Source organism: Anomalospiza imberbis, chromosome 3 (assembly GCF_031753505.1).
Source record: "Anomalospiza imberbis isolate Cuckoo-Finch-1a 21T00152 chromosome 3, ASM3175350v1, whole genome shotgun sequence".
NCBI classification, from domain to species: domain Eukaryota; kingdom Metazoa; phylum Chordata; class Aves; order Passeriformes; family Viduidae; genus Anomalospiza; species Anomalospiza imberbis.
In genome coordinates, this window is record NC_089683.1 from 4,341,396 (window position 1) to 4,367,939 (window position 26,544).

The window sequence follows — 26,544 nt, forward strand, 5'->3', positions numbered from 1 at the left end:
TCTTGGCTGAGCTGTCAGAACTTGTGCTTGTGATGGGATATTGAAACAAGTGCATATTACAAAATAAATGATGTTCCTGGGTAAATTTATTACTGAGAATTTTGCTGTGTTTGAGTGGAATGGAATATTACAGTGAGAGAATTCATCCTGAGGTACTTTAAATTTTTTTTTTTTTATTTTATAATGCTCACAGATTCAGAAAACTTGGAAAAAGTTTAGTCTCAGCTTCTCTAGGATTTCTGCCATTATTAAAAAAAACCCTCGATTTTAATGGACTGACTATAAAACCACTAAAATTCAGTAGCATCAATTACACCTCTGTCTGGATTTAAAATCACATTGACCATACAGGTGAAGATTTGCATTCTGGGGTGAGAAAGAGAATGTGTTCCCTGTCCTATGAAAATGACACTGATTTTGAAAGAAACGAAGCTTCTCTATTCTAAATGGCAATAAACCACCAGGTTTTTAAAGACAAAGAAACGAAGCTTCTCTATTCTAAATGGTAATAAACCACCAGCTTTTTAAAGACACCTGCCACACATCAAAAAGCTGAGCTCAGAAAAAATACTTTTATTGACTAATTCTCTGATGCTCTCTCTTAGTTCATACTCTTTTTTGGTCTTACATTTCAGAATAAAGAGTCACTTTTATGTGTTTAGTGGAAAAATATAATTATCATCAACTTTAACTACTTTTCCTTCCCAAATATTTTAAGAAATTACATTGAAACTGACCTTTCTTTCCACACTTTCAGTAGTGAAAAATGCATATTTTCATTAAAAAAAATAATCCGACCCTGTTCTATTGTTAACCCCCAGTAACCAAACTGATTACTGTTTGTGAAGACCTAATCACCCCCGGGGCTTCTGCTCCATGAGGAAAGATTTACACCTAAATTTGAAGGTGAAAAAAGAGACCAACACATTTCCTATGTTTTTATGAAGACAGGAGCACTGAGGAAGGAGAACTTTTCTGCAATTCCCTCAAGGCCATATTTATCATTTTTAAGGCCATCAAATATGGTTTTAAAATACAACAACTAGGCAGAATCATGAGAATTTCAGCTCCACTAAGCACAGAGTTTTGTACTGTCATGCACTGACTTACCCTGGAGCTGTTCACTCCATTGCCAGTGGCTCAGCTTTTGAAAAGGTTTGCTGCAATTACCTCCACGGGTTCCTGGAAACTGGCTGTGCTGGGTTTTCAGAACATTTATTTATCCCTCTCTGCTTATGTGAGTTTGCAGATATAAAGCTACAGCTGTGGCTGTGAACCCCAATATCAGGAGGTCCTTTCTGCTCTCCAGAGAGGTGCTGCTCCAGGCAGGGTAGCAGATGGCCCTCAAATGGTTTCTGATGACCTTCGTCATCTAGAGGAATGGAATATCTGAGGAGTCACAGCTGCAAAAGGAAAACGCAAAGAAGTTGCCCAGCTTAAAATTGTTATTAACTGCCCTTACTGTACAACAGGAGCAAGCAGTGCTCAGGAAGGCAGCAAAGCACGGGATATTAAGAGAAAAAGGACACATTTCTCCCTGGCAAAAGAACTGGTGACTTTTCCTGAGTGCAATAACAATCACTAAATTCCAGGCGTGCTGGTGCAGCACCAGCATTATGATGCTGTAGTCTTAGCACCTTTTATCTCATGAAGATTTTCAGATCAAATGATTCGAGCTTTTTAGGTATTTATAATCCTAGTTTATTAATCTTCAAACTTCCATTTGAAGAATGTAATGGGAAAGACCTATCTTCCACCTGCCTGGTTCTCAGGCCAGAACACGAGATAGGAGTTTTCCCAATTTAGAATTTAATTTTTGGTGTTTGTCAGTCTTTTTGGTTATTGGTTTTGTGTTTGTTTTTTGTTTATTTTCAGATTTCCATCTTTTGGTTACTGGTTTTAACTTATTGGCTGCAATCTTTATGGCAGGGACTGCAGAGGGCTCTAGGTCCAAACTGTGTAACATCTTCTGTTCATGATGGGTTAAGCCTTTCCACACTGAGACCTGCAGTAATGTTTTCATAACTAGTCAATTTACTTGGCAGCTTAAATTTGCATCGGTGGCTGAAGAGATTAAATTTTCTTGAAATTCAGTGGTGGCCTAAACGGTATGGAAATTGGGATAGAGCAGTCACTCAAACCTGAACCTACAAAGACATGTGGAGACCCAAGTCCCACTGGTTTCCATTTAGCTCTTAAATGCACTGGTGAATCAGGTTGTTAGATGAAATTTTATACTCGGACAGTATGAATGCAAACTGATTATTACAAGGTTAGTATAATTTTTTTTAAACACGGTGTATAAGCCCAGGTTATCACTTTTTAATGTCATGGACAATCTCATTAGCAGGCTGGTTTTTACTTTTTAAATGCTATCAGCATAAGGAACTGAAGATGCTCCTCTGTGATACTGGCTTTTTTCTCACTGAAACATCCACCCTATGTCCTTGGTTTTCTTTTCATGTGCAAGAAAAATAATTTAAAAAGTAGGTTTTTATCTTTTTATGTTGTCTCCCTTGGGCCTGGTGAGTTTTGGCCTTTTTGTTGTTCCAATCCATAAACATTCCATGCCCTGAAATGCCAGAGCCAGCATGCGGTGCTCATGCATAACAACATATGGACTGGGTTTAAGAAATCCAGCAAGAACCTCCCTTTCCTTTCTTGCCTTGGTGTTGAGGACTGGGAAACAGCTCAGATGAATGAATGGGGTGGAGCTCAGCTGGTGTCTCTGTGTCAGAGGAGTGACTGATGGTCACACTGTTGGTAAATGCATTTGTTCCCTAGTGTCACCCCATCCAGCCATTTTCCAGAGCACCAAAGAGGTGAAACTGCATCTGTTTGGCACCGTTTTCCCACTGTTTCATCCCTGCTGAGATCTTTTCCAAACCCTTTCCTGCCAAGTGGACCCACACCAGAGCAGGCACATTGTGAGTACTACTCACAACCTGCCCAGCTCTGAAACTGTGGGAGCGGTGCTGGGAACACTGTCCAGAACTTTATTGTCATCTTTAAAGTCAACATTTTGAGTCCCAGCTATCTAAAAAAATTAATTAAATATTTACACCAGCAGAGTTGTACGGTTAAGAGACACTTAAACTGTCAGCCACTTGATTTTACTGACTTGCAGTGGATACCTCCAGGTTTTTGGCATGCTCAGGGAGGTAATTTCTCTCTGGAATTTTGGTTGCATGGACACTCATAATATACTGACTTCCACAAAGAATTGATTTCCACACAAAATTCCCTGCTTGCCTAAAACCCCTGCCTCCAGCCACAAGCTGGCTGAATAAATATGCAGGTTTTTTTTTTTTTTTCCTTATGAATCATCTGTAGAACGCACGATTGGAGTCGCAAGTAAAATATCCTGGAAAGGATGTGACTGGACTGCAGAAGTGTTTTGTTAAAGAAAAAGGTTCTGTGGCTGCACTTTCAGAAAAAGCAGCAGTTTTACCAGGGGATAGAGAAAGCAGAGCTCTGGGTCTCAGCACTTTATTCCTTGACAGATGTCAGAGATCAGGACTGCAGGGAGCACACTTGGATGGGTCAGAAGAAAGTAATTGGTATATGGAGGGTTTCACCTCGAGGTCACCAGGCTCAGCTTTGAGTTGGACCATCAGGGACCAAAAAATCATTAGTATTTTAACACTGTCCGATGACCTATGAATGGGAGTGGTGGTGTCAGACCTGATCTTAGAGAACAAGCCCTCCTTAGAGCTGCAAGAAAGGCCATCTTAGACCCCCCTCAGAAAGCCAAGTAGCTCTAGAGAGCAATTAATTTTGTCTAAGGACAGACCAAAAGCATTGCCTTCTGCACATGCCGATGTCTTATTAATTTTTTTTTTCCCTAGAAAGGGAGCTAAAATCTACCAGCCTGGATTTCAAATTTTCACACACCTGAGGCAGGTGAGAGAGATCATGCACAGGTGCACACATGAAGACATTGCTATATGGACACAACCCAAATCCAACTAGGCTTGGCTGCTCTCCAAATTAAACTAGCAAGAGCAGGTTTTTTATCCTAGAGTAGAAAAGTTCAGAACACACCAAATGCAACTTATAAAACCTAATTAATGCAGATTCTGTCAGTACCAAACTCCTAATTTTAAGGCCAGTCAGACTTTATGTGCACTTATTTTTATTATTTTATTTGCAACACAAATAATGGAACTCAAGTGCAGAATTTAAAATACATTTTTTTAAAAGATATTAAATGACAATAACTTACAGCACATCTTCCTGTAAGTGTTCACTTACTCTATAAAAAATTATCCAAACCACATAATTTACCACAGGTGTAAGGAAGTTTAATTGTTCAGTCAATGACATATCCTGAAGATGTTGTTCTTTGCTTTCTCTTGACTTTTAGGAGTCTCACCTTTTCAATGCAAACATTCCCTTTATTTCCTTGTCCTGTGTTTGCTTTGTGAGATAAGAGAAATATCGAGACTAAGAAGGAAACCGATAAACTTGATTAGTTTGTGATTTACCTTTGTGATTAGATTGTGATTTACTTTTATTTCCTGACATTTTCTTATATAGAAAGGAGTTTATAGATTTAAGTTTTCAATACATTTTTTTCTTACCTACTTCTTGAAGATTTGTGACAACACCATTTTTCTGACATTTGTCTCTATTGCTTGGCTAATCCTCCTTGTCTGATTTAAAAATAAGTATTTTTACAACTGGCCCAAGGTCAAAGTGAAAACAAGATAAGACTGGGGATGCAGAAATGAGGTACCAGTATCCACTAGCCAATTTACCATAATTTGAATTGACTATAGCTGGGATTTTAATTTGTGTGTTTCTTAAATTGATTTTAATTTCCAGAAATCTGTGGTAATATTATTTTCATAGTCACATATCTCTCTCTACAGGGTAACACAGTGTGTGGTGCTGGGTATGGCTATTTCTTTCATCTCTCCTCTGAGGGACCATCCAAAGTGCCTCTCCTGTCCTTCAGTGAGAACACAGCTCACTCCTGCACAAGGTACTTGGGGAATTTGGTTAAAGAAATTTTCCTTCAGTGAATGGTTGTGCCATCTATAATTGCAGTGGTGAGCAGAAAAGGCCTTGCCCCTGTTTTCAGGACTTTCCCCCCACTTTTGCACAGTTTCAGGTCCTTGTCTCTTGCAAGCAGAGTTGTCTGGAGCAGGGCAGAATCGGTGTGGGAAGTGTCCCTGCCTCAGGGCAGGGTGGTGGAATGAGATGGAAAGAGATTATCTCTAAGGTCCCTTCCAACACTCCCTGATTCCATGGTTCTGTGACAAAAGTTTTAACCAGTACTTCCCTAAAACAGAAAGAGAGTTAAAAATGACATCATACTGAAAATCATTGGTTAAGGTGACCTGAATTTTGAGTTAATCTGGATATTAACCTGGATTTTAAATCTCTGAGAAGGTCAAACCAAATGCTGCATTCAGGAATGCATACATTTGGGCTGTAATCCAAGTTAGCTGAATCCAAGATAAAGAAGATCCTTATCTGTCCAGATCCATGTCAGCCTTACCTGAAGGTGACACTGGCTGAAAACTCATGAGCATGGCGGGGTGTGTTGTAGTGAGAACCTCTCAGTGGCACTACACACTCCTTTTTAGCTCTGATAGGTATAACACTGAAAACTTTTGACTTTGCTTCTAAGAAATAGTCTCATGCAGACAACTGTTACAGATTTAAGGTTTTGGATATCAAAATGTTGAATAGAAAAATCTGCTCACCAGGGCATGCACTGTAAAGGAACAGTCTCCATGGCTTTCTCTCCTAAACAGGCACGGGTTGCTGGTATACCCAGAGTATTTGCCAGACAGTTGTGTTCAGTTCAACAACTTCACAGCCTGGAGCTGCCATGGGGGAGCACAGGTATGTTTGTCTTCGCTGCCTTCTGTGATGCTTAGGATCTTTCCAAGTATCTCACCTCTACACTTGATTGTCTAAAAGCTTGATTGACTAAAAGCTCTTGTGCTTCTCTGTCCATATCCTCACCTGGAGGTTCCTGTTTTAATGAAAGAGCCAGAAACTTGATTTGTGTGAATTCTTTTTGCTGCAGAATCAGTGCTACTTTCCCCAGTCGGTGTTCTCTGTAATCATCTAGCATCTGTCTGCCACTGCAATCATGGAATTTTAGAATGGTTTGGGCTGGAAGGGACCTTAAAATCCATCTCATTCCAACTTCCATGCCATGGGCAGGGACACCTTCCATTAGGTCACGTTGCCAAATAAAAAATTCTCGAAGTATGTCTGAGCTGTTAATGAAGATTGCAATAGGTAGGTATATTAGCTTTATAGAACTGATGGTTTCCATGGGATTTTTTTTATTCTTCTTAAAATTTTGCACTTTTTTATTTATTCGAATTCGTCTAGCTTTGTTCTCCAGCTAATATGACTCACTATTAATTAATCTGTTTTTTAAAAGCCACACCACCCTTTATTATGTCATGTTTTTTCCCATAGTCACAGTTTGGAGACTGCGATCCTGTTAATTCCTGTCTGATGACCTGAGCAGTTTGTATTTGTTTCTCTGTAAGGTTTTATAGCCTCACCCATCCCTATGACTCTTCCTCTGAAGGTGTCCAATTTTTCAGGATGATGTGTTTCCTTTCTAGAAAGGCTATTTGTATGAAAAGAAGTAAAAAGGTGATTTGCAGGTTTGTTGTTGTTGGTTTGTTTTCTCTGCATAACTTGTAATTTCTTTGTATGTGACTGACCTAGAATACACAAATAACTAAGTTTTTTTTCTGCTTCTTTCCATAGGCTCCCTTTAGAAACAATCTTCTTTCTTTTAGGTGCCCCATTTCAGAAGTGTTCAAGGCTGGGCTGGATGGGACTTGGAGCAACCTGGGAAAATGGAAGGTGTCAGTGCCCATGGCAGGGGTTGGAATGAAATAGTCTTTAAGGCTCCTTCTAACCGAAACCGTTCTACTATTTGATGATGATATCTATTATTATTATTATTTTATTTTCCTTTCATGTAGATTTTCAGTAGCAGGAACCTTGAACTCCAGCATTTCTGGATTTCTGCTTGCAAAGATTTTGGCATTGACATTGTGGAAAGCCTGGGAAACACCTCTGTGTCTGATAGTGTTTTAATTGGACACCTTGGGCAAAAGGTAAGAACTGCAAGGAATTTCAATGTCTCTTAAGTCTCACAGCAGCGTTTCAATAGGAATTTGGAGAAATAAGAAAGCAACCTGGAGAACAGCCCCTGCTCCATGGCAGCTTGGGAAAAGCTTGGATTTTAAAGAGGTTATAAGGGAATGCCCTCGAGTTGCACCAGTAAAGGCTTAGACTGGATTTTGGGGAAAATATCTTCACTGAAATGTTTTCAAGTGTTGGGACAGACTGCTTAGGGCAGTAGTGGAATCACTTGGAGGGTTTTAAAAACCATATAAATGTTGGCACTTCGGGACATTGTTTCGTGTTGGCCTTGGCAGTGTTGCGTTGATGGCTGGGCTCCATGGTCTTAGAGGGCTTTTCCAACCAAAACATTTCTACAGGTTTTTGGGGTTTTTTTCCAACATATTTTCATTTCAGCATGGAAGTTTTAAAGATTTTTTTAAAGCAAATTTGAAACAAGGACTCTGGTTTTTCTATTTTCATTAGAATCTACTACAAAATTTCACACTATAAGGCATAATCTTGAATATTCTTTCTAAAACAACGTTCAAAAGTGAAAGCGAAAGCACAAACACAAAAAGCTGAAGGATCTTAGCAAGACAAGTGCAGATTTTTTTCCTACTCATATTTTTTTTTCCCAGGATTGATATGGTCTCAGAAAAATATTGATATTTCACCAAACCTTACTTTTTGAGCAAAATCATAATTTTTCTTTAATCAAGCTTTTTAAACACAAGTTCCTATACACCCATTTAACTATGCACAAGTGGGTTTAGTTTAGTGATTTGAGAATACTGAGGGGGAACACCAGCGGTGGTTTCTATCCTTGTTAACATTTTGGTTTCCTCTGCTCTCTCTCAGTAATCTTGGTCCACCTGGAACAGAGAATGTTACTTTTTTTTTTACTTGAGAATGAAAAATACTGACAAAATGTAATTTTATTTATGCAGTAAATATGTTCTTGCACTATTTCTTTAGGCAGCTGAACGAAGTCCTTTGGGTGCTACCAGGTTGTTAACAGATTAATAACATGGATAACAATGGACTTTTAGTTACAACTGGCCGCAGCTGCTTGTTCATGATTTTTCCCCCCTTTTTTTTTTTCCCTGTTCAGTTTTCTATTGTTGTTCATTAAATTAATTTTCTCTCTGACTGTCAGAAAAAAAATATTTTAAATGAGTTTTCTTTAGAAGCTCACAGAAAGGAAGCTCCTTAGCAGGTCTATTCTAAGTAGATGGTTCAGATAAAATTCTGGCTTCACCTGTCCCACCTTGCAGTGTCCCAGTGATGTCCAAGTGAATTTCTCTGACACCAAGGAGTGGGTGTCTTTGTTTTTGCTTGCAGGATCCATGGAAGGACTCCAGTATTGTACTTGCTAAGAGATTTAGAGTCACTCATGCTGTGCCTTGTTTCTTGCAGTACCTCAGGGGGGTGATTATCTTTGATTATCTCATGATAAGAGCCTCCTTGTCATAATTTACATCTTAATGTATGTAATTCTCCCTTTAATAATTATGTCTCTTTAATATCAATTAAAACTTTATGACATTAATTTAATGGGAACCTTGGATATTCCTCTCTGTTAGCCCTTCCACTTGTTGGAAAAAATTGTTTTTAAAACAAGATTGTTTTCTGGAAATATCAGGGGGTTGAAAAGTTGGGGCTTTGACCCATTGAAACATTAGTGACAGGGCTAAATCCAGGACCTGTAAAAGTGGAGTGAAAGATTTTTGTTAACTTCCTAGACATCCAGAAAGCCTCCTCCATGTTCTCATTAAGCAACTCATTGTTTGTGGAACCATTTAAGGAGAAGCATTTCTTCCTGGAAAAAGCAAGAGTTCTGAGACACACAAGGGAGGAACTATTGTCTCACACTGGCCTATTTGCTATTTGTTTAAATAAAATTAATTAATTCAAAACCAGAAAATCGTGTGGGCTGGAGGAATGAGAAGTGTAAGAAAAAAGCCAATAGAGAATTTCTGATCAATTTGTTACCAGAAATGAGGGATTTCTGCTTAGCAGTGACTTGGAATAGGATGGTCCAAGGACCAGGACTATCACTCCTGATGTTTTGGCCTCAGAATAAAATAGTTGATGGAACCACTGTGTCTTACAAAGATTGAAGATAGCATCTTATTTTTGAAGTAATAATCTACTTACAAGAGTCCATTACATTCTTTCTTTTCTATTGCAGGTGTTTCAACATAGGGTGGATTTCTTGATTGATTCTTTACTATGGCTTTTGAGATATAGTCTACAAGTATTCATTGGCCTCAGAAACAGTATCACAGACTCCTGCCAGTCCTTCTTCCTCCAGGCTGCTCACTAAATATATCTTTATTTCCAGCCCATTTCCAAGACAGTTTGGCAGAGGGTTGTACACTTCCACTGTGCCGTGGACTACAATCACCCCAAAATCCAGTTTGTCAATTTTGTTTTTCATCTCCCATGGCTTTTGTTCTTCCTTTCTGGTTCTTTAAGTTCTAATAGACCCTGAAGTCCTCTAGAGCTTTTCAGAGAGCCTGGCTTGAGTGTGTCCCCATGCCAAATCACACAAAATCCCTTTGAATTTCAGTTGCTCATATTTTTCTTAGAATAGAAATAAGAATGGCCATCTTTGCAGAGTAGGAAAAATTTGCACTTGCTGGACAAAAAATATAAAGTAAAATGGGGATGTAAAAATCCACACACTGTGGCTTTTAGGTGGATCCTTTCTCCCCAGGGAATGTCCAATCATAACTACTATGCAAAAACTCAAACAAAGGGTAACAAGCTACCCTTAAAAGCGATCATCACCTGCTTCAAGTGGGGAATTAGATAGGTGTTGTCAGAATTTGCCAAACAATAGCTTACATCTGTCCTTTAAACTCCACAATTATGGGCAATCACACTCTTGCATTCCTAGCTGCTGCATTCTAGATGCTCCATTTCTGGAAATGTTCATGGCCAGATTAGACAGGACTTGAAGGAACCTGGTCTTTTTGGAAGATGTCCCTGCCATGGCAGGGGGTTGGAATGAGGTGATTTTTAAGGTCCTTTCCAACCCAAACCATTCTAGGACTCTATGATTCACATGGTGATGTTTCCTTCATTTCTTCATTTTAGGATAGGACCTGTATGTCTGCAGGACTAAAGACTCCCAAAAGATACCAGCTCTTCATCTCCAATACAGCTTTCAGGAACTTTGATATGAACACTTGCACAGCGATCAGGACTTGTTCTGGCTGTTACCAAGGGCAGGGTGAGTCTGATTTATATTTATTTCTCAGGATTCCCAAATCCCTAGCTTTCCCTCAAATTACAAGTTCATAGTTTACACATATGACCATTGATGACTCCTCTGCACAGGCTGAGATTTCAGGTTCTCCTCAGGCTTTCTGGATGTGGCTTCATCACTCAGTTGACTTCATCACATATATTGCATTTATTTTAAGACAAAGGTAGCCTGATTTTTGCACTGATACAGTTTTCTCAATGGAAAACAGGTTTTATACACTGCCTTGTTTCTGCATCTTCATTTTGAGAGGTAAAATTTCAAGAGTGATGATTTCTTTAAAAGCTGTGACACAACCTCGCAGAATTTCACCAAACTGCTACCTCAGGCCAGCCTAAACCTGAGGTGAATTTGCCTAAGATAATGCGTAAACTAAGCAGCCTTCTGAGCTTTGAAGAGGTACTCAAAGGCTCTTTGAAGAAGGTTCTGACTGCAATTGCTTTTTGCATTGTAATAAAATGTATTTATATATAAATGAAGACTGCCCTACAATAACATAGAAGAGAAAAAGATTTCAGGAGATGAGATCAAAGGACAGGAGGAGTAGTAAAATCTGGCTTAGTAGTAAAGTCAGGCTAAAACTGGGAATAGGACAGTCAAATAGTAACCCATGTGTTGTAGGGCACTCCTGCCAAAACTGACTTGTTACAGTCCATGGGGCAATCATTTTCTGACATTTCTGTAAGCATTAATGTGCTCATAAAGTTTAGCCTGCATGAATATTCATCTTTTTTATAGCTATCTGTGTTTCAGCAGTGAAGAAATCCCCCAGACTCACTTTTCAGCCTAGGCTTTATTCTTCCAGGTGCTGCAAATACACACAAGAGTGAAGTACATTTACACCATGTACTTGCCTCTAAAAAAAAGGCCGACAGGATCTATAAGAGTCACTGTAATTTTGGCTGTGGGGCCTGTGAAGAAGTGTTTGGAGTCACTGAGATGCTGGTAGGGCCAGGAGCAGCACCTGGATCAGGCGAGTCTGAACCACAATGACAGCAGGATTCTGGGCAGGTTTGGTCTGGCGCAGCAATACCTATTCCTACAACCATCTCCATTTATTTTCCTGCATCTCCCAATTTTTGTTGATCCATCAGACATTTTTCCAGAGGCAAGGTGGAATGAAGTTGGTCTCTTTTCCTCCAGAGAGTTGTCTTCAGGCCCATTATGTGAGGTGACCATTTTGTTTTTCTGAAATGCTGCTTGTCACCCACAGGTGGGTTTACAGTGACAGCTGAACATCTGACCTTCACCAATTCCCCTTTCCAAGTGTCCTTCCCCTTTCCTCACTCTGCCATCCTTGAGGACCTTGACGGCTCCACCACGGGACAGAAGGGAAGTCACATCCTGCCTTCCACAGATATCCTGGCAGCATCTTGCACAGCCAGTGCCAACTTCAGCCAGGCTTCTGGGGGCAGTGTCTGTGACAGTGACCTTGTTTTCCACCGTATGGCTCTTCATTTGTAAGTAATTGTTCCATCTCCCAAAATACAGCGTGGCTTTTGCTTCTATGTGTTATTCTGAGATTGCTGCTGGTCTGAGTTCAGTCCCAGGACTGCTGCCTCTCTGCTTGGTCCTAAACTAGGTCTAAAGAGATGTCAGTGGCATCTCTTAATCTGCTGTGCTATCTCCCATGGCCTGTCACTCCATGGCAGAAGGACAAGGATCTCCTGGAGATGCTGTGTCAAATCTGACATTCACACTGAAGTATTTGATAGCTTGGGAAAATAGAAAGAACTCTAATAATAATCCAGTCCTGGGGTACAGCCAGGTCATTCCTATCAGCTTTGGTGGCTGGACAGCTCCCAGTTCACTTGTCTCCCCAAGATAGAATTTCCCCTGCCTTTCACCAGCTGGCAGCTAAGGGGATCCAGTGGAGGAATGCTGTTCAGCCAAGAACTGCCACCACTTCTATCACAAAGGGAGGACACTTGCAAATTTCTGACATAAGAAAAAGGGTGAAAAAGACTTTTAGAGATCTAAACATCACTCCTGCTTTTCTTGCCATGCTCATCTTCCTTTCCCAGTCCCCTGCTCAGTATTTCACTCTCCTTTTAAAGTAAAAATCTGAACAATTATCCATTTTTTGCTGTCTCAGGTTTGTAGTACACAGGCAGAAATCCTGAAGTGCTGTGTCAGAGGGCTGTTAATTATTCATGTCTGCCTCATAATTAATGTTTTAGAAGTAGGAGGGGGAGAATCCCAACCCCTTCCCAAACAGGAAAAAAACCTAATCAGCTTTTCCATTGAAGGAGAAAACTATAAGACTTTGAGTTACCTGGAGGCTTTGCATGTGATTACTGTGTCTTGTAATGAAACCAAAAGTCTGCAAAAATTTAAGAGCTCGGAGTCATTCTGATGTAACTAAAAGAATACTGGGTAGAAGGCAAAATAAAACTGTGCTTGGTGTCTTTCCTAAGTAGTTAACCATGAGGTCTTGGGGAAATTAATTCCCTTTCTAGTCTGTGTTTACTTTGATGAAATGGACTGCAAGATATTTGGGCTGATGCTGTGTGGGTGGCTGGAGCTTCTCTAAATGTTGCCTGTAGAGTGATTTGGGTCCTGTAGAGTGATTTTGGTACTGCCATGATGTAATGGTTAATAATTCATGACAGTTAAGATATTTAATACACCTTGTTTCTCCTGGCATCAAAGGGTGGGTAAGGAACAAGCATAAGCAGGAGTTCATCTGCACCATTGGTGTTAACTCTGGAAGATTTAACCAGACCTAAATTTTGACTCCCCAGTAAACTGCATGAGAATTTCTCTGGAAGTGCTCAAGACTAGATTAGACAGGGATTGGAGCAACCTGGTCTAGTAGAAGGTATCTCTCCCCATGGCAGGGGGTTGGAACTAAATGAGCTTTAAGGTCCCTTCCAATCTAAATCATTCCAGGATTCGATGATTAGTCATATCAATGACTTCTCAATGAAGGTTTTATTTCATGCAAGTACCCTCTATTTAGATTCTTTATTATTCCTCTGCATGAGCTGGGAGTCAATTTGCATCAAAGATTCTTGGCAGTCTGAGAAGAAGAAGCCAGCTGTTAGCCTGTCCTCCTGAGGACTGTGTAGTCAGCAGAGTAACCCCAGGGACTGTGAGCATCCTCTCTGTGCTGCTTCCAGATCCTCTCTCCTCAGCAGCTCCCAGCAACCAAATCACCGTCATGTTAAGTTGAAAGACTGTCAGATCCAGCCAAATGAGTGTGGTGAGTCAAGGAGGCTTTGTTCAGATAGATAGAGCTCCAAAAGGAACCTGGAAGAGGACCAGGATGGGGAATAAAAGGAGCTGGAGGGGATGAAGAGTAAAAGTCATTAAAATATCTACAGCATGACCAGAGGATGAGGGGGCGGGAGAAGAAGAATGGGTGAATTTTGTCCAGATGTATTTGGAGAGTGTTTGCAATAAAAAGGGAATAGTTTGGGATTAATACAGCAAAACATGACTTGGAGCAATTGGCAGAGGTTGAGTAAAGAGACTAAAGATAGGTGAGGGGCAGGCAAAAATTTCCTAGCAAGTTCCTCTTGGATCCATCTCACTTCAGTAAAAAGACAAAACCACTGCTCTTAGCTGTCTTTAGTTTCTGTCAAGAAAAGGGTTAAAAATCTCTTTGGAAGAAATATTTCTATTGTGCTCTACCAGGCCATGGCCAGGTCTGTCAGGTCTGCAACATGAATTTTCTGTGCACCTCAAAGAAAAGCATGAGACCCTTGAGATGCGTTTTTTCGCTTATCCTGAATTTCAGGGATGGGATTCCAGCTCCAAAAATCTTGAAGGTTGAGGCAAATAATGGATTTTAAGAGGGGAGACCTAGTATGGCAACTTCTGTCTCAGCAACCTCAGGAGCAACTGGCAAGGATTGGACATGGCCATATTTTTAACCATCTCAGTCTCCAAAACATCAGGGATGTTGCAACAGCACTAACCTTTAGGAAAGATCCCCTGACTGGGAGCTGTCAGGGATAGGGCTGTTTGGTGCCAGCTAAAAGAATATCTGGAACAATTTTAATTATTAATGATACAATGTGGGCAACTGACACTCTATCTTTGTGCTGTTTAATTTACCAGGATGCGTGTGTTGTATTGACACTTTTCCCCAAAATAAACTATGTGTTTGGGAGAAAAAGAGTGTTTTGTTAGAGAAAAAGTATGGAAGCTCTTTTCTGAAAAGGAGAATTACTATCTTTAACATTTTGTGACTCTCTGTCCTGAACTACTTCACTTAACAACTTCCAGGGAAATGGGGATCCATTTCCAAGCTAGCAGTGCTGTAACAAAACCCTTCTTCACAAAGTCCAGTTGAAAGTTAAACTAATGTGTCACGTAAGCACACTTTAAAGAGGGGCTTTATGTCTTTTAAAAATGTAATTGGAGCTTATAAAAGTCTTTATAAATTTATATGTGAGAAAGTTATTGAGTAGTCTGAAGCACAGCTTATGCTATGGCACAGCACAGCATGGCTGCAGGCTAGGAACGGCTGCTCCAAATGCCACCGCTACCCATATTATCATGAAACTATGAATCTCTATTAATATTAAAACAAATTTTCATTAAAAAATTGTCATAACATGATTAAGTGACTTTCAAAGTTTCTTCACATTATGCATAATTTTTACAAGAGGAGAGCATTAGAATAATCTGCAGCCTGGCAGCACCTTGCGGCGAAAGGGACTCCAAACACTTGGTGGCTGCGCCTGCCAAAAGGGAGTTTCCCTCTTAGTTCCTCTAATTTTCTTTCCTTTTCTCACTGGGGAAGCCTTGGACTTGCTCAGCACCAGTCTTGTAGTTCAAGCCTTTTATTGTCTTCCTCTTGTGATGCAGAGCAAAAGATTAACATTTTAGGTTTCATTCCTAAATCAGCTCTAACACCCCCTCTGTGTGATGCATTTCTGCTGCAAACCCAGCCACTGCTGATGGGTTGGTATCCCCCTGCCTCTGTGTGTTTGAATTGTGAAGAGAATTCAGATGGTTACTCTAGTTTTGCTTTTCCTTTGATATTTACTCTCTGTGGTTTGTACTCAGTTGACGTTCGGTACTCAGCTGAATGTCTCCCTGCTGTGAAACACCCTGACAACCATGATTCTTCTCTCAATGTCCTCAGTCACTCTCTGGCCATGTGTCCTCCCCATGTACATGATTTTACCCACACAGGGAGCAGCTTACACAGTCACTTGTCCCCCTAACCCATCCTCTGTGATGTAGCATGGAAGGCAAATATTAAATTATTGACTGTTCAATTACCAACTCATCAGCTCAGCTTTAGAGATTTAGCTTTTACTCTGCTGCATTTCTGGCATTTCAGACATCCTACCAAGCAAAATTTGTTTCCCAGTGGAGGACACCTTTCCATTCACCCTGCAGTCAGGGTTATGGGCAGCAAAGCCAGATATTGCATGGTGTTATAAGTATGCAAGACAAGATATTTCTTTAAGCCTTATCCCTTAGCTTGATCATCATCTGAGGTATTTCTAAGTGCAAGGAGATAAATTTAACATTGAGGCAACGTTTGCTGGCCCTAAGCTTTCTTTTCTGGCAAGGAGAAATCTGGCAAGTCCATTGGATGGCTCTTATGAGCCAGGTGCATCAGCTGGGACTCCCTGTAATAACCAACATATTGATCCTAAAATCACAGCACGGTTTGGGTTAGAAGGGACCTTCAAGATCATTTCATTCCACCCCTTGCTATGGGCAGGGATAACTTCCACTACTGCAGGTTGTTCCAAGCCCCATCCAACCTGGCACTGGACATTTCCAGGGACTCTTCAGAGCTCCACCTGATGTAGGAAAAGCAGAGCAACCAAGAAGTCCTCCTCTGGTCTTTGCTATGCTCACACTGCAGACATTTGAACCATTTGTTTACCAACCACTTTCCAGCTCAGGATTTTGGTCTGATTTTAGTTTTCCCGAAAGCATCACCTTGCAAACTGTAGCATCTGGGGAAATGTTTTAAGAACACAGGGCATTTTGGAAGTCAGGTGTAGCAAACTGAAATTCTACTCTGAATGAATCCATCTTGGCTTGTCAGTCACCACCCTTTCTATTCCTGGGAAACCATCTAAATTCTTCTTTTACTTAAAATTCAGCCTGTGGTGGTGACTTAGGATCAGGGTCAAAGATGTGGTTATTTCCTAAAAGACTCATGCATGAAAAAAAAATTCTGCTACTAAGGATTCATAATAAAAGACAGATTTGAATAATGAGCTTGGTATCTCAACAAAGATACACACATTTACTGAAAACAGATGAAAATTCTTAGTTCTTGGCAGTTAAAATAAAGTGAACTGGTCTGGGGCCCAAGATTAAACCTGTAAAGTGTTTGATATGGTTATAATTTAGAATTAGCCTCCCTTTGGCCAACAATAAACATGGACTCTTGATATAAACATTTGGTGTCCCATTTGAAGTTCAATGCTAAATTGTTTCCTGTTTTTGAAGAGGGATAATCATAATGGATTATTACACAAACAGAAAGCATTTAGAGCTAAACAGAGTGCCTGCCTTCATACACACAGATATGGACCCTTAGGATAAATAAGTTAATGGTAAACATAAACAAGAGAGTTAATATTTGTTCTACTCCATGTTGTTGATTGGTTTAACAAATCCTTTGTGGCCCATATCTGTCGAGCAGTTCTGCACAATGCATTTGAGCTAAATTATATAACAGTTTATACAGTCACAATTGGTGAATTGTGGCTCAGACTGTAAAGCCCTATCCTGTAATCCTGCCATATTTCTAAAGCAAATTGCTCCTTAATTGAAACCTGCTTCGATATAAAAATACAGCCTTTACAATGAGTCATCCTTTTTTTCCCCCTTACAGTTTGTAAAGGCTTCCAGCAGTTTAAAGGGAGGGTTAATTTTGCATTAAGACCATTGACTCCTAGTTTCTTTCAAATAAAGCCAGGAGAAGTTCAGGGGAACTGCTCTCCTCTGATAATGAAGCTCTCCACGTTAATGATGCGTGCAGGCTCCCTCAGATCCTCTGAATTAGAAGCACTCCTGTGTGCCAGTGCTCTTCTACTTCATTAGCATTAAAGAGAGGTAGATTGGTGGCTATTTAGGGCACAGTGAAATCACTGGCTATTTAGGGCAAATGGAAATGGTGCTAATTGTGGCTGGTAATTCCATTTAGTAGGGTGCTTCCATTTTGGTGCCTTTTTGGCATGGAGGTGAAGAAACAACACACTGACATCCTTTCAAGGGGATGTATCTCAGGCTTATTGTGTCCTTGCACCAGTTAACTTGTACACTGAGCTGAGAAGCTTTCTAGGTTCTCCAAATTTTTGGTTTGGTTGTGGGCAGCCTGTCAGGAGTTGGAAATTAATTTATGGGTGGCAACACCTCAAGCAACACATGTAAAACACAAGGACACAACATTCCAGGTCAAGAAAACCCTAGAGATTCCAGGCCATAAGGTATCTCCTGCTCCTTTTCCTCCCTGGGTCATGAACAGACTTTCAGCTGGACATGAGTCAGGTGTGCCCAGATGAGCAAGAGGCCAATGGCACTTGGGCTGTCCTAACACTGGTGCAGCAGGAACAGGACAATGCCTGTCCCCTGTGCTGGCACTGCTGGTACACCTCCAGCCTTGGGGGCAGCTCTGGGACCCTCATGACAAGAGGGACATTGAGGGCCTGGAGCATGTCCGAGGAAGGGAACAGAATTTGGGAAGGGGCTGGAGCCCCAGGAGCAGCTGAGGGAGCTGGGAAAGGGGCTCAGCCTGGAGAAAAGGAGGCTCAGGGGGGATTTTCTGGCTCTGCACAACTCCCTGACAGGAGGGGACAGTTGGGAACGGAGTGTGGAGGTGTGCTCAAGCTTTGCTCATAGGGAACAATGCACAGGGCAAGAGTGCATGGCCCTAAGATGCACCAGGAGAGGTTTAGATTGAATATTAGAAAGAATTTCCTCATGGAAAAGGAGGTCAGGCATTGAAATGGGCAGTGGTGCTCATAACTCTCTAAAAATAGAGTTTAGTCTCCATGCCTAGAAGGATTAAAAACATATGTAAATGTGGCATTTTGGGACATGGTTTAGAGGTGGCCTTGGCAGTGTTGGGCTAATGGTTGGACTCGATGATCTCAGAGGTCTTTTCAAACTTAAATGATTCTATGATTCTATAACTTGTCTGTTATAAGTAGACACACAGTAAAATATATATTTCACTTCACTGTAGCCATCTGGAAGTTCCCTATGCAGTTTAAGATATTTTTGGTGTCTTCTAAATATTGGTCTCCAACATAAATGGATTCACAGCTAATTCACTAGTCAGTGAATTCACATTTCCATTCACTAGCTGTTGGATCTACATGGCTGGTGTGGAATTGCCACATAACTTTCTAACAGGTTAGGCTTGTATCCCAGAAGGATTCTTCTTTCCAAGCTCTCTTCCCTGTCTTTACTTCTCCTGGAAGTACTGGGGAGAGTCCCCCAGTAAAAGTGATTCAAGCTGTTATCTTCAGAATCCTCTGGTGATGAAAATTAAAATAAATAAAGAGTAAAACCATGTGAATTTATGCTGCAGAGAGGATGGGTCTGAGTGTCTCACTTGCTGTGACATTGGGCATCTTTGCAACTCAATAAGGCTCCTTCTGATGTGCAAGAGAATTTTGCATTATGTGTGGTGTTCTTCTGCTTCTAGAATACCTGTGCAGGTGCTGATAGCTGTGGCAATAATGTGCTTGTTGTCATTTATTTGCTTAATTAGCAGCCTAATATCCTGGTCCAGTTAATGCCCATAACAGGAGGTTTATTAGTGGTACAAAAGCTGTTTAAGCCTTATAAACTCCTTCCAGTTTCATTGGTCTGCCAATATCTTCTGGTTGAGTGATTCTTTGCTGATTCACACTTTGCTTTGCCACTGCTGTTTCTCAGCTGAATGTTTCTGGGTAACCAGAAAGCGCTTTGACAAAGTGACAGACACTAGAATAACAACAGCAACAACCAAAAAATTAAAAATCCCTGAACTGATTTTAAAAGAGAAAAGAAAAATATATCTGGCATGACTGCTGTGGTGATTTTGCATAATCTCCAAAGCACTTGGATAAAAAAAAAAAGCAACAAACCAACCAAAAATTGCAAATAGAGGCAAATTGCATGATGACACGAGTTTTAGCACTGTCTTGGGTTAGTAAGCCATATCCAGTCTGAGAGGTTAGATAATATGCTGAGATGTGTAGTTGTAAGATAATGCTTCAAATATTGAGAAAAAATATTCAAGGGATGCTTAAAAGAGGGGATTTTTAAAGCTTATTGTCAGCTCAAATACCAAAACTGAGAGGAATCTACTACAACCTTAAATCTAAAGGGTTTATGACTCCTCATGATATCAGAGCTAATATTGATCTGTTCAGTAAGGGTTTTTTCTCCTCACTAGACTGGTCAGAATTTAGGAGTGCCAAGTTCTAGTGAAAAAGGGGGTTGAGTTCTCATTTGGATGCTCAGAAGGACTGCTGTACTAAAAGTTCACCCATTTTGTGAAGAATTTAATCAGCCCTCAGCAGCCCCAGCTTTGACTGCAGGCAGAGACCAGCTCTTTGAATTACACAGGAATTTTTTTGAAACTTTTGACCACTCAGATGGGAGTGAATAATCACAGAATCACAGAATGGTTTGGGTTGGAAGGCACCCTAAATATCACCTCATTCCAATCCCCTGCCATGGGCAGGGACACTTTCCACCAGACCAGGTTACTCCAAGCCCCACCCAGCCTGGGCTGAGGCTAATAAGAAGACTCCACCAAATTTCATGAAGATCCTAACAGTTGGACCTGAAGCCCATGAGTCTGGTGGAGGGAAAATACTCTGGCAATGTAGAAGTTGGTACCCTGGCTGTTGCCCCTGCTCTACTCTTTTCCTCTTCTTTTACTCCTATGTGCTGCATCTCTCTTTTTCTTTTTTTACAGCACTTGGGGCAAAATATTGTTTCTTATGGCATTTATAAAGAATTACAAAAATTCTTTATAAGAAGAGAGACACATTCTAGGGGAGATCCAACACAGCTGCTGTAATTCAAATAAAAATAGAACCGTGCAGGTTGCAGAATGACAGAGTTCAATGTAAAAATGTAATTACTTTTTTTTCTTTTCCTGCAGAAAAGAGGCTCCAGACATTCCCTATAATTTAACTGTGACTGACAGTAGGAATAAGTCAAACACAGTCAATTATGTCCCTGATACTTTATCAAACCTGTATGGCTGGATGGTTCTTCTCTTGGATAAAGAGACTTACACATTGACATTTGACAACCCTTTGGTCAGCAAACAGCTCCAGGTAACATGGAAAGGTTTTATAATTTCAAATTTATATCTGGAAGAGATAATCATGCTTTCATCTCTTTGGATGAACAGAGAGAAAAAAAAAATAGAGTTACTTGCACTGAGAAAGTCTCTCTGTATTTATAGGCTTAGATAAGATGACTGATAAGCTCTCTCTTATCTCTTAGATAAGTTCTCAGTAGTCACCTGGAGCAGGAAGGTCATGGAATCATGGAAAGGTTTGGGTTGGAAAGGACCTTAAAGCTCATCCAGTTCTAACCCCTGCCATAGGCAGGGACACTTTCCACTAGATCAGGTTTCTCCAAGCCCTGTCCCACCTGGCCATGGACACTTGATGATTTTGGATCTCTTAGGGGAAAGTTCAGTGTGGTGCTTAGGAACCAACAGGATTTTTACTGCCTTAAGACATGTTGAAGCACAGTTTTCAGAAGACATTGATCCTCCTCACCTTTCAAAGGTGATGAGGGGAGTTGATTTTTTTCTTCATTTACCATCACCTCCTGCTTAGTTTTGCATCTCTTTTCCTGTTTTCAACACATATTGCCTGTCAGGAGCACCACCCTCCTTACTCCTTTATGCTGCACTCCATGGAGTTCTAATCACAGACTCAGACATGTTTATTTTGGTCCCCTCTTCTCTAGTATTCAGTGACATTTAGCAATTTCAAGACGGGGAATTACCTGCTGGTGGAACACAAGGATCTTCCTGCCCATCTTGAGGCTGTGGTGTCCTGTGGGACAAGGAGAGGACAGTCACAGCAGTTGGTACCTTCATATGGACACCACAGGAGCTGTGATTGGCATCTTGACAGCAAGCTGGGGACGTTCACCTATCTGGGTAAGTCCAGTGTGGGGGTTGCAATCCACATTTGTGATCAAGAATGGTGACAGAGCAGGGGTCTTGTTAATTTAATCCCCAATAATTTAAACCCCAAATCTATGCAAGGCCAGCTTTCAATGCCCTTTCAATAAGTGAGAAGTCCTTCAAAATGCTGATCAAATGGGTCAGTGCACATCAAGTCCAACCCTAACTGATCTATCTGATGCCTGACCTAGCAACAAAAGGAATGTGCCATAAATAGTGGGTGATGTAGCATCAGTTGTACTTGAATCAGCTTTTTTTTGAGTGGTAAAGGTGTTAAATTCCACTAATGACCTCTGCTGTCAGCTGGTCCTACATCACAGGTGTCAATAAAATGTGGTCATCTTGCTAGGCTGAGGCCACTGAAGGCAGGAAGATTACTGGGAAAGAATTTCTTCTAGGGCTGAAAACTTCCAAAGACATCTTAAACCTTCGCCTATGTGACTTTGTACATGACATCATGGAGTGTGGTGGAAATAATTTTTTTTTTTAAGAAATGGACATTTTCAATAATTCCCATTCTCAAATAAATAATTTTATAAATATCCAAGCTCTATATGTCAAAGGCAAGGTAATGATTGTTGCCTTTATTTATAGCAGCAGAACTAGAAATCACAAATATATTTTGGTGCCTTTGAGAAGATTAGCTTCTCCTTCATGCTGTATACCAGGAAAGTAAAGATGATGATTTTCATTTTAACACATTATTTTTCTCTTCTGTTCCATTAAATTTAATGAATTTCCCTTGATTTTGCACTGCTGAGATGGCATGCAAATGGCTTTCTCATGTAGGATACCTTTAGAACAATCATTGTGACAGTGGAGAGGAAGACATGCCTGGAATGAGGGCAGGCGATCCACTGAGCTTGGTCTGGCAGCAGTGAAAATCAACCAGTGTGGAAAATCACATTTGTGGAGAACTGGGGAAGCCCAAAACTTAACCTCAGTCTGCGGATCACACTCCCTGTGTCCACCTCTGGTCCTTCAGCAGCTGCCACAGCATAGATTGTGTTTAACATTTTAGCTCTAAAAATGAGCTGGATGTACCCAGGCTTCAAATTCTAAAAGATCCCTGTGCTTGCTAAATCCCAAACTGTACTGGTGTACTGGTCACCATCTGGGAGTCTGCCTGCTCTAGGCCAAAGCTGTGCCAGGAGTTTGGCCAGCATTATAACCATGCAGGTTATTAGGGTCCTGGTCTTCGGTCTGTGTCCTGGCCCTATTTAAATACAGTTCAAGTGTAGATTGGCTACTATAAATGTAGATGTTGTGTCTAAGCCTTACCAGAGATCAAGTCAAGTATTTACTGAAAGAAGAAAAATGTTTTATTATTTCCATTTGCTAACAGCATAAATTTGTTCCTTCAAATATAAAAGATGACTGCATTTCAGTTTGCATGTCCTGATTTTCACTGTCTGAGCAGCATGGGAAAGCTCAGAGGATGGCATCTGTAGCTTGGCCTCTGCTGTGGAAAATAGAGGAGACGAGAGTCTTGGGAAGACCGGGACAAAAGTGGTCTGGCTGGCATATGTCACTCTTGCATCACAGAGACTTTCTTGTCCTTCTCTTGCCTTACTTTCATCTTGATTTTTATTACAAGAACAGCTTGTCATGGTTCCTCATTTTAATAGAGAGAGAAACAATGATACAACTTACATGAGGGGAAATTTATGAAAACACCTAACATGTATAATTCATGCTGTGAACATTTTCTGCGAGGACTTTTATAGGAGTGAGATCAATAATTCAGTGTCAGGTACCTAATATCTATGCTGTCGGTGTAGGGTAAAAGTTTGAAACAAAGCAGATTCCTGGCCTTGGTGTGGGATTTCTCTCCTTCCCTCTGCTGTGCAGACTGAGAGGGTGAGGATAATTAGCCAGCAGAGCAGATTCATGGCATGTGGTGGACTTTCCATCACTCAGGGTCCTTACAAGATGCTTGGCTGTCTTTTCAGGGAAATATGCTCCAACTCTGCGAGAAGCTATTAGAAACCTCATGAGGCGAGATTCATGCTCTGTAGGAGGTCAGTGAAAGCTACCACAATAGTCCCTTCTGGCCTTAAAACCCCACCAGTCCACCCACCCACCTAGAGAGGACAAGGCTAGAAGATCTGGCCATCAGAACATCTTCCTGCCCAACTCTTCAAGTTGCCTCTTTTAGAATCTTTTTTTTTTAATATAATATTTTATTTACATTTAACTATATGAAATAATTAGCCAACTAATTAATCCCTTTTACAAGCTTTGTCAGATTCTTCAGCTGTCAGTCATGCCCGAGCCCGGGGCCGGCGTTGAGTCTTAGCTCCCTCCTTCATCAGACAGACTTGGTCTCCATGGCTACAGGCTGCATCTGCTGACACCCCACTCTCTATTTACTGCTTAATTAAGAATTTCACGCTCAGCCCTTATCTGCTGCTAAGAACAAGAACACACTGTTAAGAAACTCCAAATTTAGGCTGCTGCACAAGGAAAGCCTTTCTTGTTGTCCTGACTGCGTGGAGCCTCTTTAACTACCCTCTTGGCAACTGCGCTGCCACCCTTCAATCAAAAATCATTAAATGGGGCAGAGATAATGAGCATGTAGCATATCAAAAGGAGGATGTTTGCTCGGGCTAAGGAGGAAAAGCTGTAAGGGCCTATAAGCAGCCGCCACTTCAAAGGGAGAAGGGGCTGATAAAGAGTCATTTGTTCCTGTTTGACTTATGTAAAAGGTCTGGTATGTCGCAGCCCCGTCTAGCAGACGCGGGTCCCCCCTCTCCAGGCTCGTGTGTCAGCGCTCGGGCAGCTGGGCGCAAACAGCATCAGCCCGAGCATAAAATCACTTGACTCCGCGGCCACAATGGGCACTTGTAGGGGGTGGCGGAGGGAGGGCCGGGGGACAATGGCAAGACAATTATTGCAGCTGCTCGGGAGGGCCATAATTCTTCCTGCCCAAAGTCGGCGGCTCTGGCGGGGCGGAGGGGAGAGCTCCAGCATATTAGTCATCCTCCAACTTTTGGAAGCGCTTCGGTGGGGTTTCGACAGCTGCCAGTGTACCACCTCTCTGCAATAATTGTACATTCTGGCCGGGGTCAACTCACTTTTGACCCTCTGCTTTTGTGCCCCTCAGAAAGCCTTTTAGGGCAAACTATGGGGAAGTGACAGGGGTGCATTACATCCAAAAATTAACGTCGGTAAATACGGATCAGATGCCAGCTCATTAATGAGCAGGCTCCTCAATTCACACAGCCTTTTACTCAGGCCTGCATGGGGGAGAAAATGGGGAGAAGGGGAAGGAAAACGCCGTGACTGAGAAGATATTGTTATGCAAACGAAGCAGGCAGCCGAATGAAGCCACCTTGGCCAGAAGTTTTGCTTTGGGCTCGGGCTTTCTGCATGCCCTCTTCCATCTGAAACTGCCTGGCGTCATGCAAGTGTTTGTTTATCTTTGGGAAAAAAAAAAAAAAAAAAAAAAAAAAGGTCTGTCTAGCACAAAAGGCAAGAAAATAGACCGTATGGAGGGGATTAAAGGAGTTAAGTTGCACTGATGGTTGGAAGTCTTGTAAATTAAGCTTGGGAGCTTAATTCCTGTAAATTAGGCTTGGAGGAGAATGCAGGGGGTGCTGAATGGGGAGAAATAATTGTAATGGAGAATGTATCTGTTGTATGGGCAATGATCCTATTAACAAAGATAGTCACTGCTACCTACATACATGAAACTCTGTTAACCGGCCTCTAAGCCACTTTAAAAATCACCTTTTCAGAACATTTTAAAGGAATTTGAGTCGAAGGGCAGGTTACCCCATGTCCTTTTTGGGTTCTGGGTGAAGGGGAGGCTTAGGGTGCTTGAAGCATCCCGTGCCAGTAATTTCTACATCACCAGACCTGCTTTGACATGGTTCATAGCATCACTCTGATTTTCTCTGGGGCACCCTATGTGTTAAGAGAAGTGATCCTCAAAGGTCACTGTGGGCCTGCAATTGTGGTGTGACTCTGAAACACTCATAGGCTGTGGCTCAACCACATTTCAGGGGAGTGAAATATGATATGACCATGCTGAATAAAACAAAACAAAACAAAAAAAACCAACCCCAAACACAACACTTATTGTAGCAAAGGTGGTGGAAAGAAATGTCCCACTGGGATATGAGGGAAATTTTTTAGGAGAAATATCCTTTGTAAATTGCAATAATAACATGATGAGCTTTTTAAGCCTGTTACAAATTTCAGCATATGGTGCCACACCGTGGTACTGCTCCTTGGTTAAGGTCTCTGGGCAATACTGGAACTGAAAACTGGGCTAAAAACCAGAGAGATGTTGTTTCCTTTTAGTTCACTTTTGAAATGTTTAAACTGTTTTATTTCACAAAATTCACAGAATTCACAGAATGTCTGGGTTGGAAGAGACCTTCAAGATCATCGAGTCCAACCCATGCCCTAGCACCTCAACTAGATCATGGCATTGAGTGCCATATCCAGTCTTTTTTTAAACACATCCAGGGACGGTGATGCCACCACCTCCCCAGGCAGTCCATTCCAGTACTTTATCACCCTTTCTGTAAAAAACTTTTTCCTAATATCCAACCTATATTTCCCGTGACACAGCTTGAGACTGTGTCCTCTTGTTCTGTCAGTTGCTGCCTGGTGAAAGAGGTCAACCGCATCTGACTACAACCACCCTTCAGGAAGTTGTAGAGAGCAATAAGATCACCTCTGAGTCTCCTTTTCTCCAGGCTAAACAGCCCCAGCTCCCTCAGTCGTTCCTCATGTGGCTTGTGTTCCAAGCCCTTCACCAGCCTCGTTGCCCTCCTCTGAATGCGCTCAAGCCCCTCAACGTCCTTCTTAAACTGAGGGGCCCAGAGCTGGACACAGTACTCAAGGTGCGGCCTCACCAGTGCAGAGTACAGCGGAAGAATGACCTCCCTGCTCCTGCTGGCCACACTATTCTTGATGCAGGCCAGGATGTCGTTGGCCTTCTTGGCCACCTGGGCACACTGGTGGCTCATATTCAGCCGACTATCTACCAGTACCCCCCAGGTCCCTTTCC

General features: G+C 41.4%; 1 protein-coding gene across 4 annotated transcripts in view; it reads left to right on the forward strand.

Moving 5' to 3' along the window:
• Nucleotides 1–26,544, forward strand: part of PKHD1 (PKHD1 ciliary IPT domain containing fibrocystin/polyductin) — a 238,029-nt gene that overhangs the window by 111,794 nt on the left and 99,691 nt on the right. For all 4 annotated transcript variants that reach the window (XM_068183212.1, XM_068183211.1, XM_068183209.1 and 1 more), the window contains exons 43-49: nucleotides 4,875–4,987; nucleotides 5,766–5,856; nucleotides 6,969–7,103; nucleotides 10,216–10,351; nucleotides 11,598–11,844; nucleotides 20,475–20,652; nucleotides 21,299–21,494. In XM_068183212.1, coding sequence (XP_068039313.1) covers nucleotides 4,875–4,987; nucleotides 5,766–5,856; nucleotides 6,969–7,103; nucleotides 10,216–10,351; nucleotides 11,598–11,844; nucleotides 20,475–20,652; nucleotides 21,299–21,494 — 1,096 coding nt within the window. The remainder of the gene's footprint in view (nucleotides 1–4,874; nucleotides 4,988–5,765; nucleotides 5,857–6,968; nucleotides 7,104–10,215; nucleotides 10,352–11,597; nucleotides 11,845–20,474; nucleotides 20,653–21,298; nucleotides 21,495–26,544) is intronic.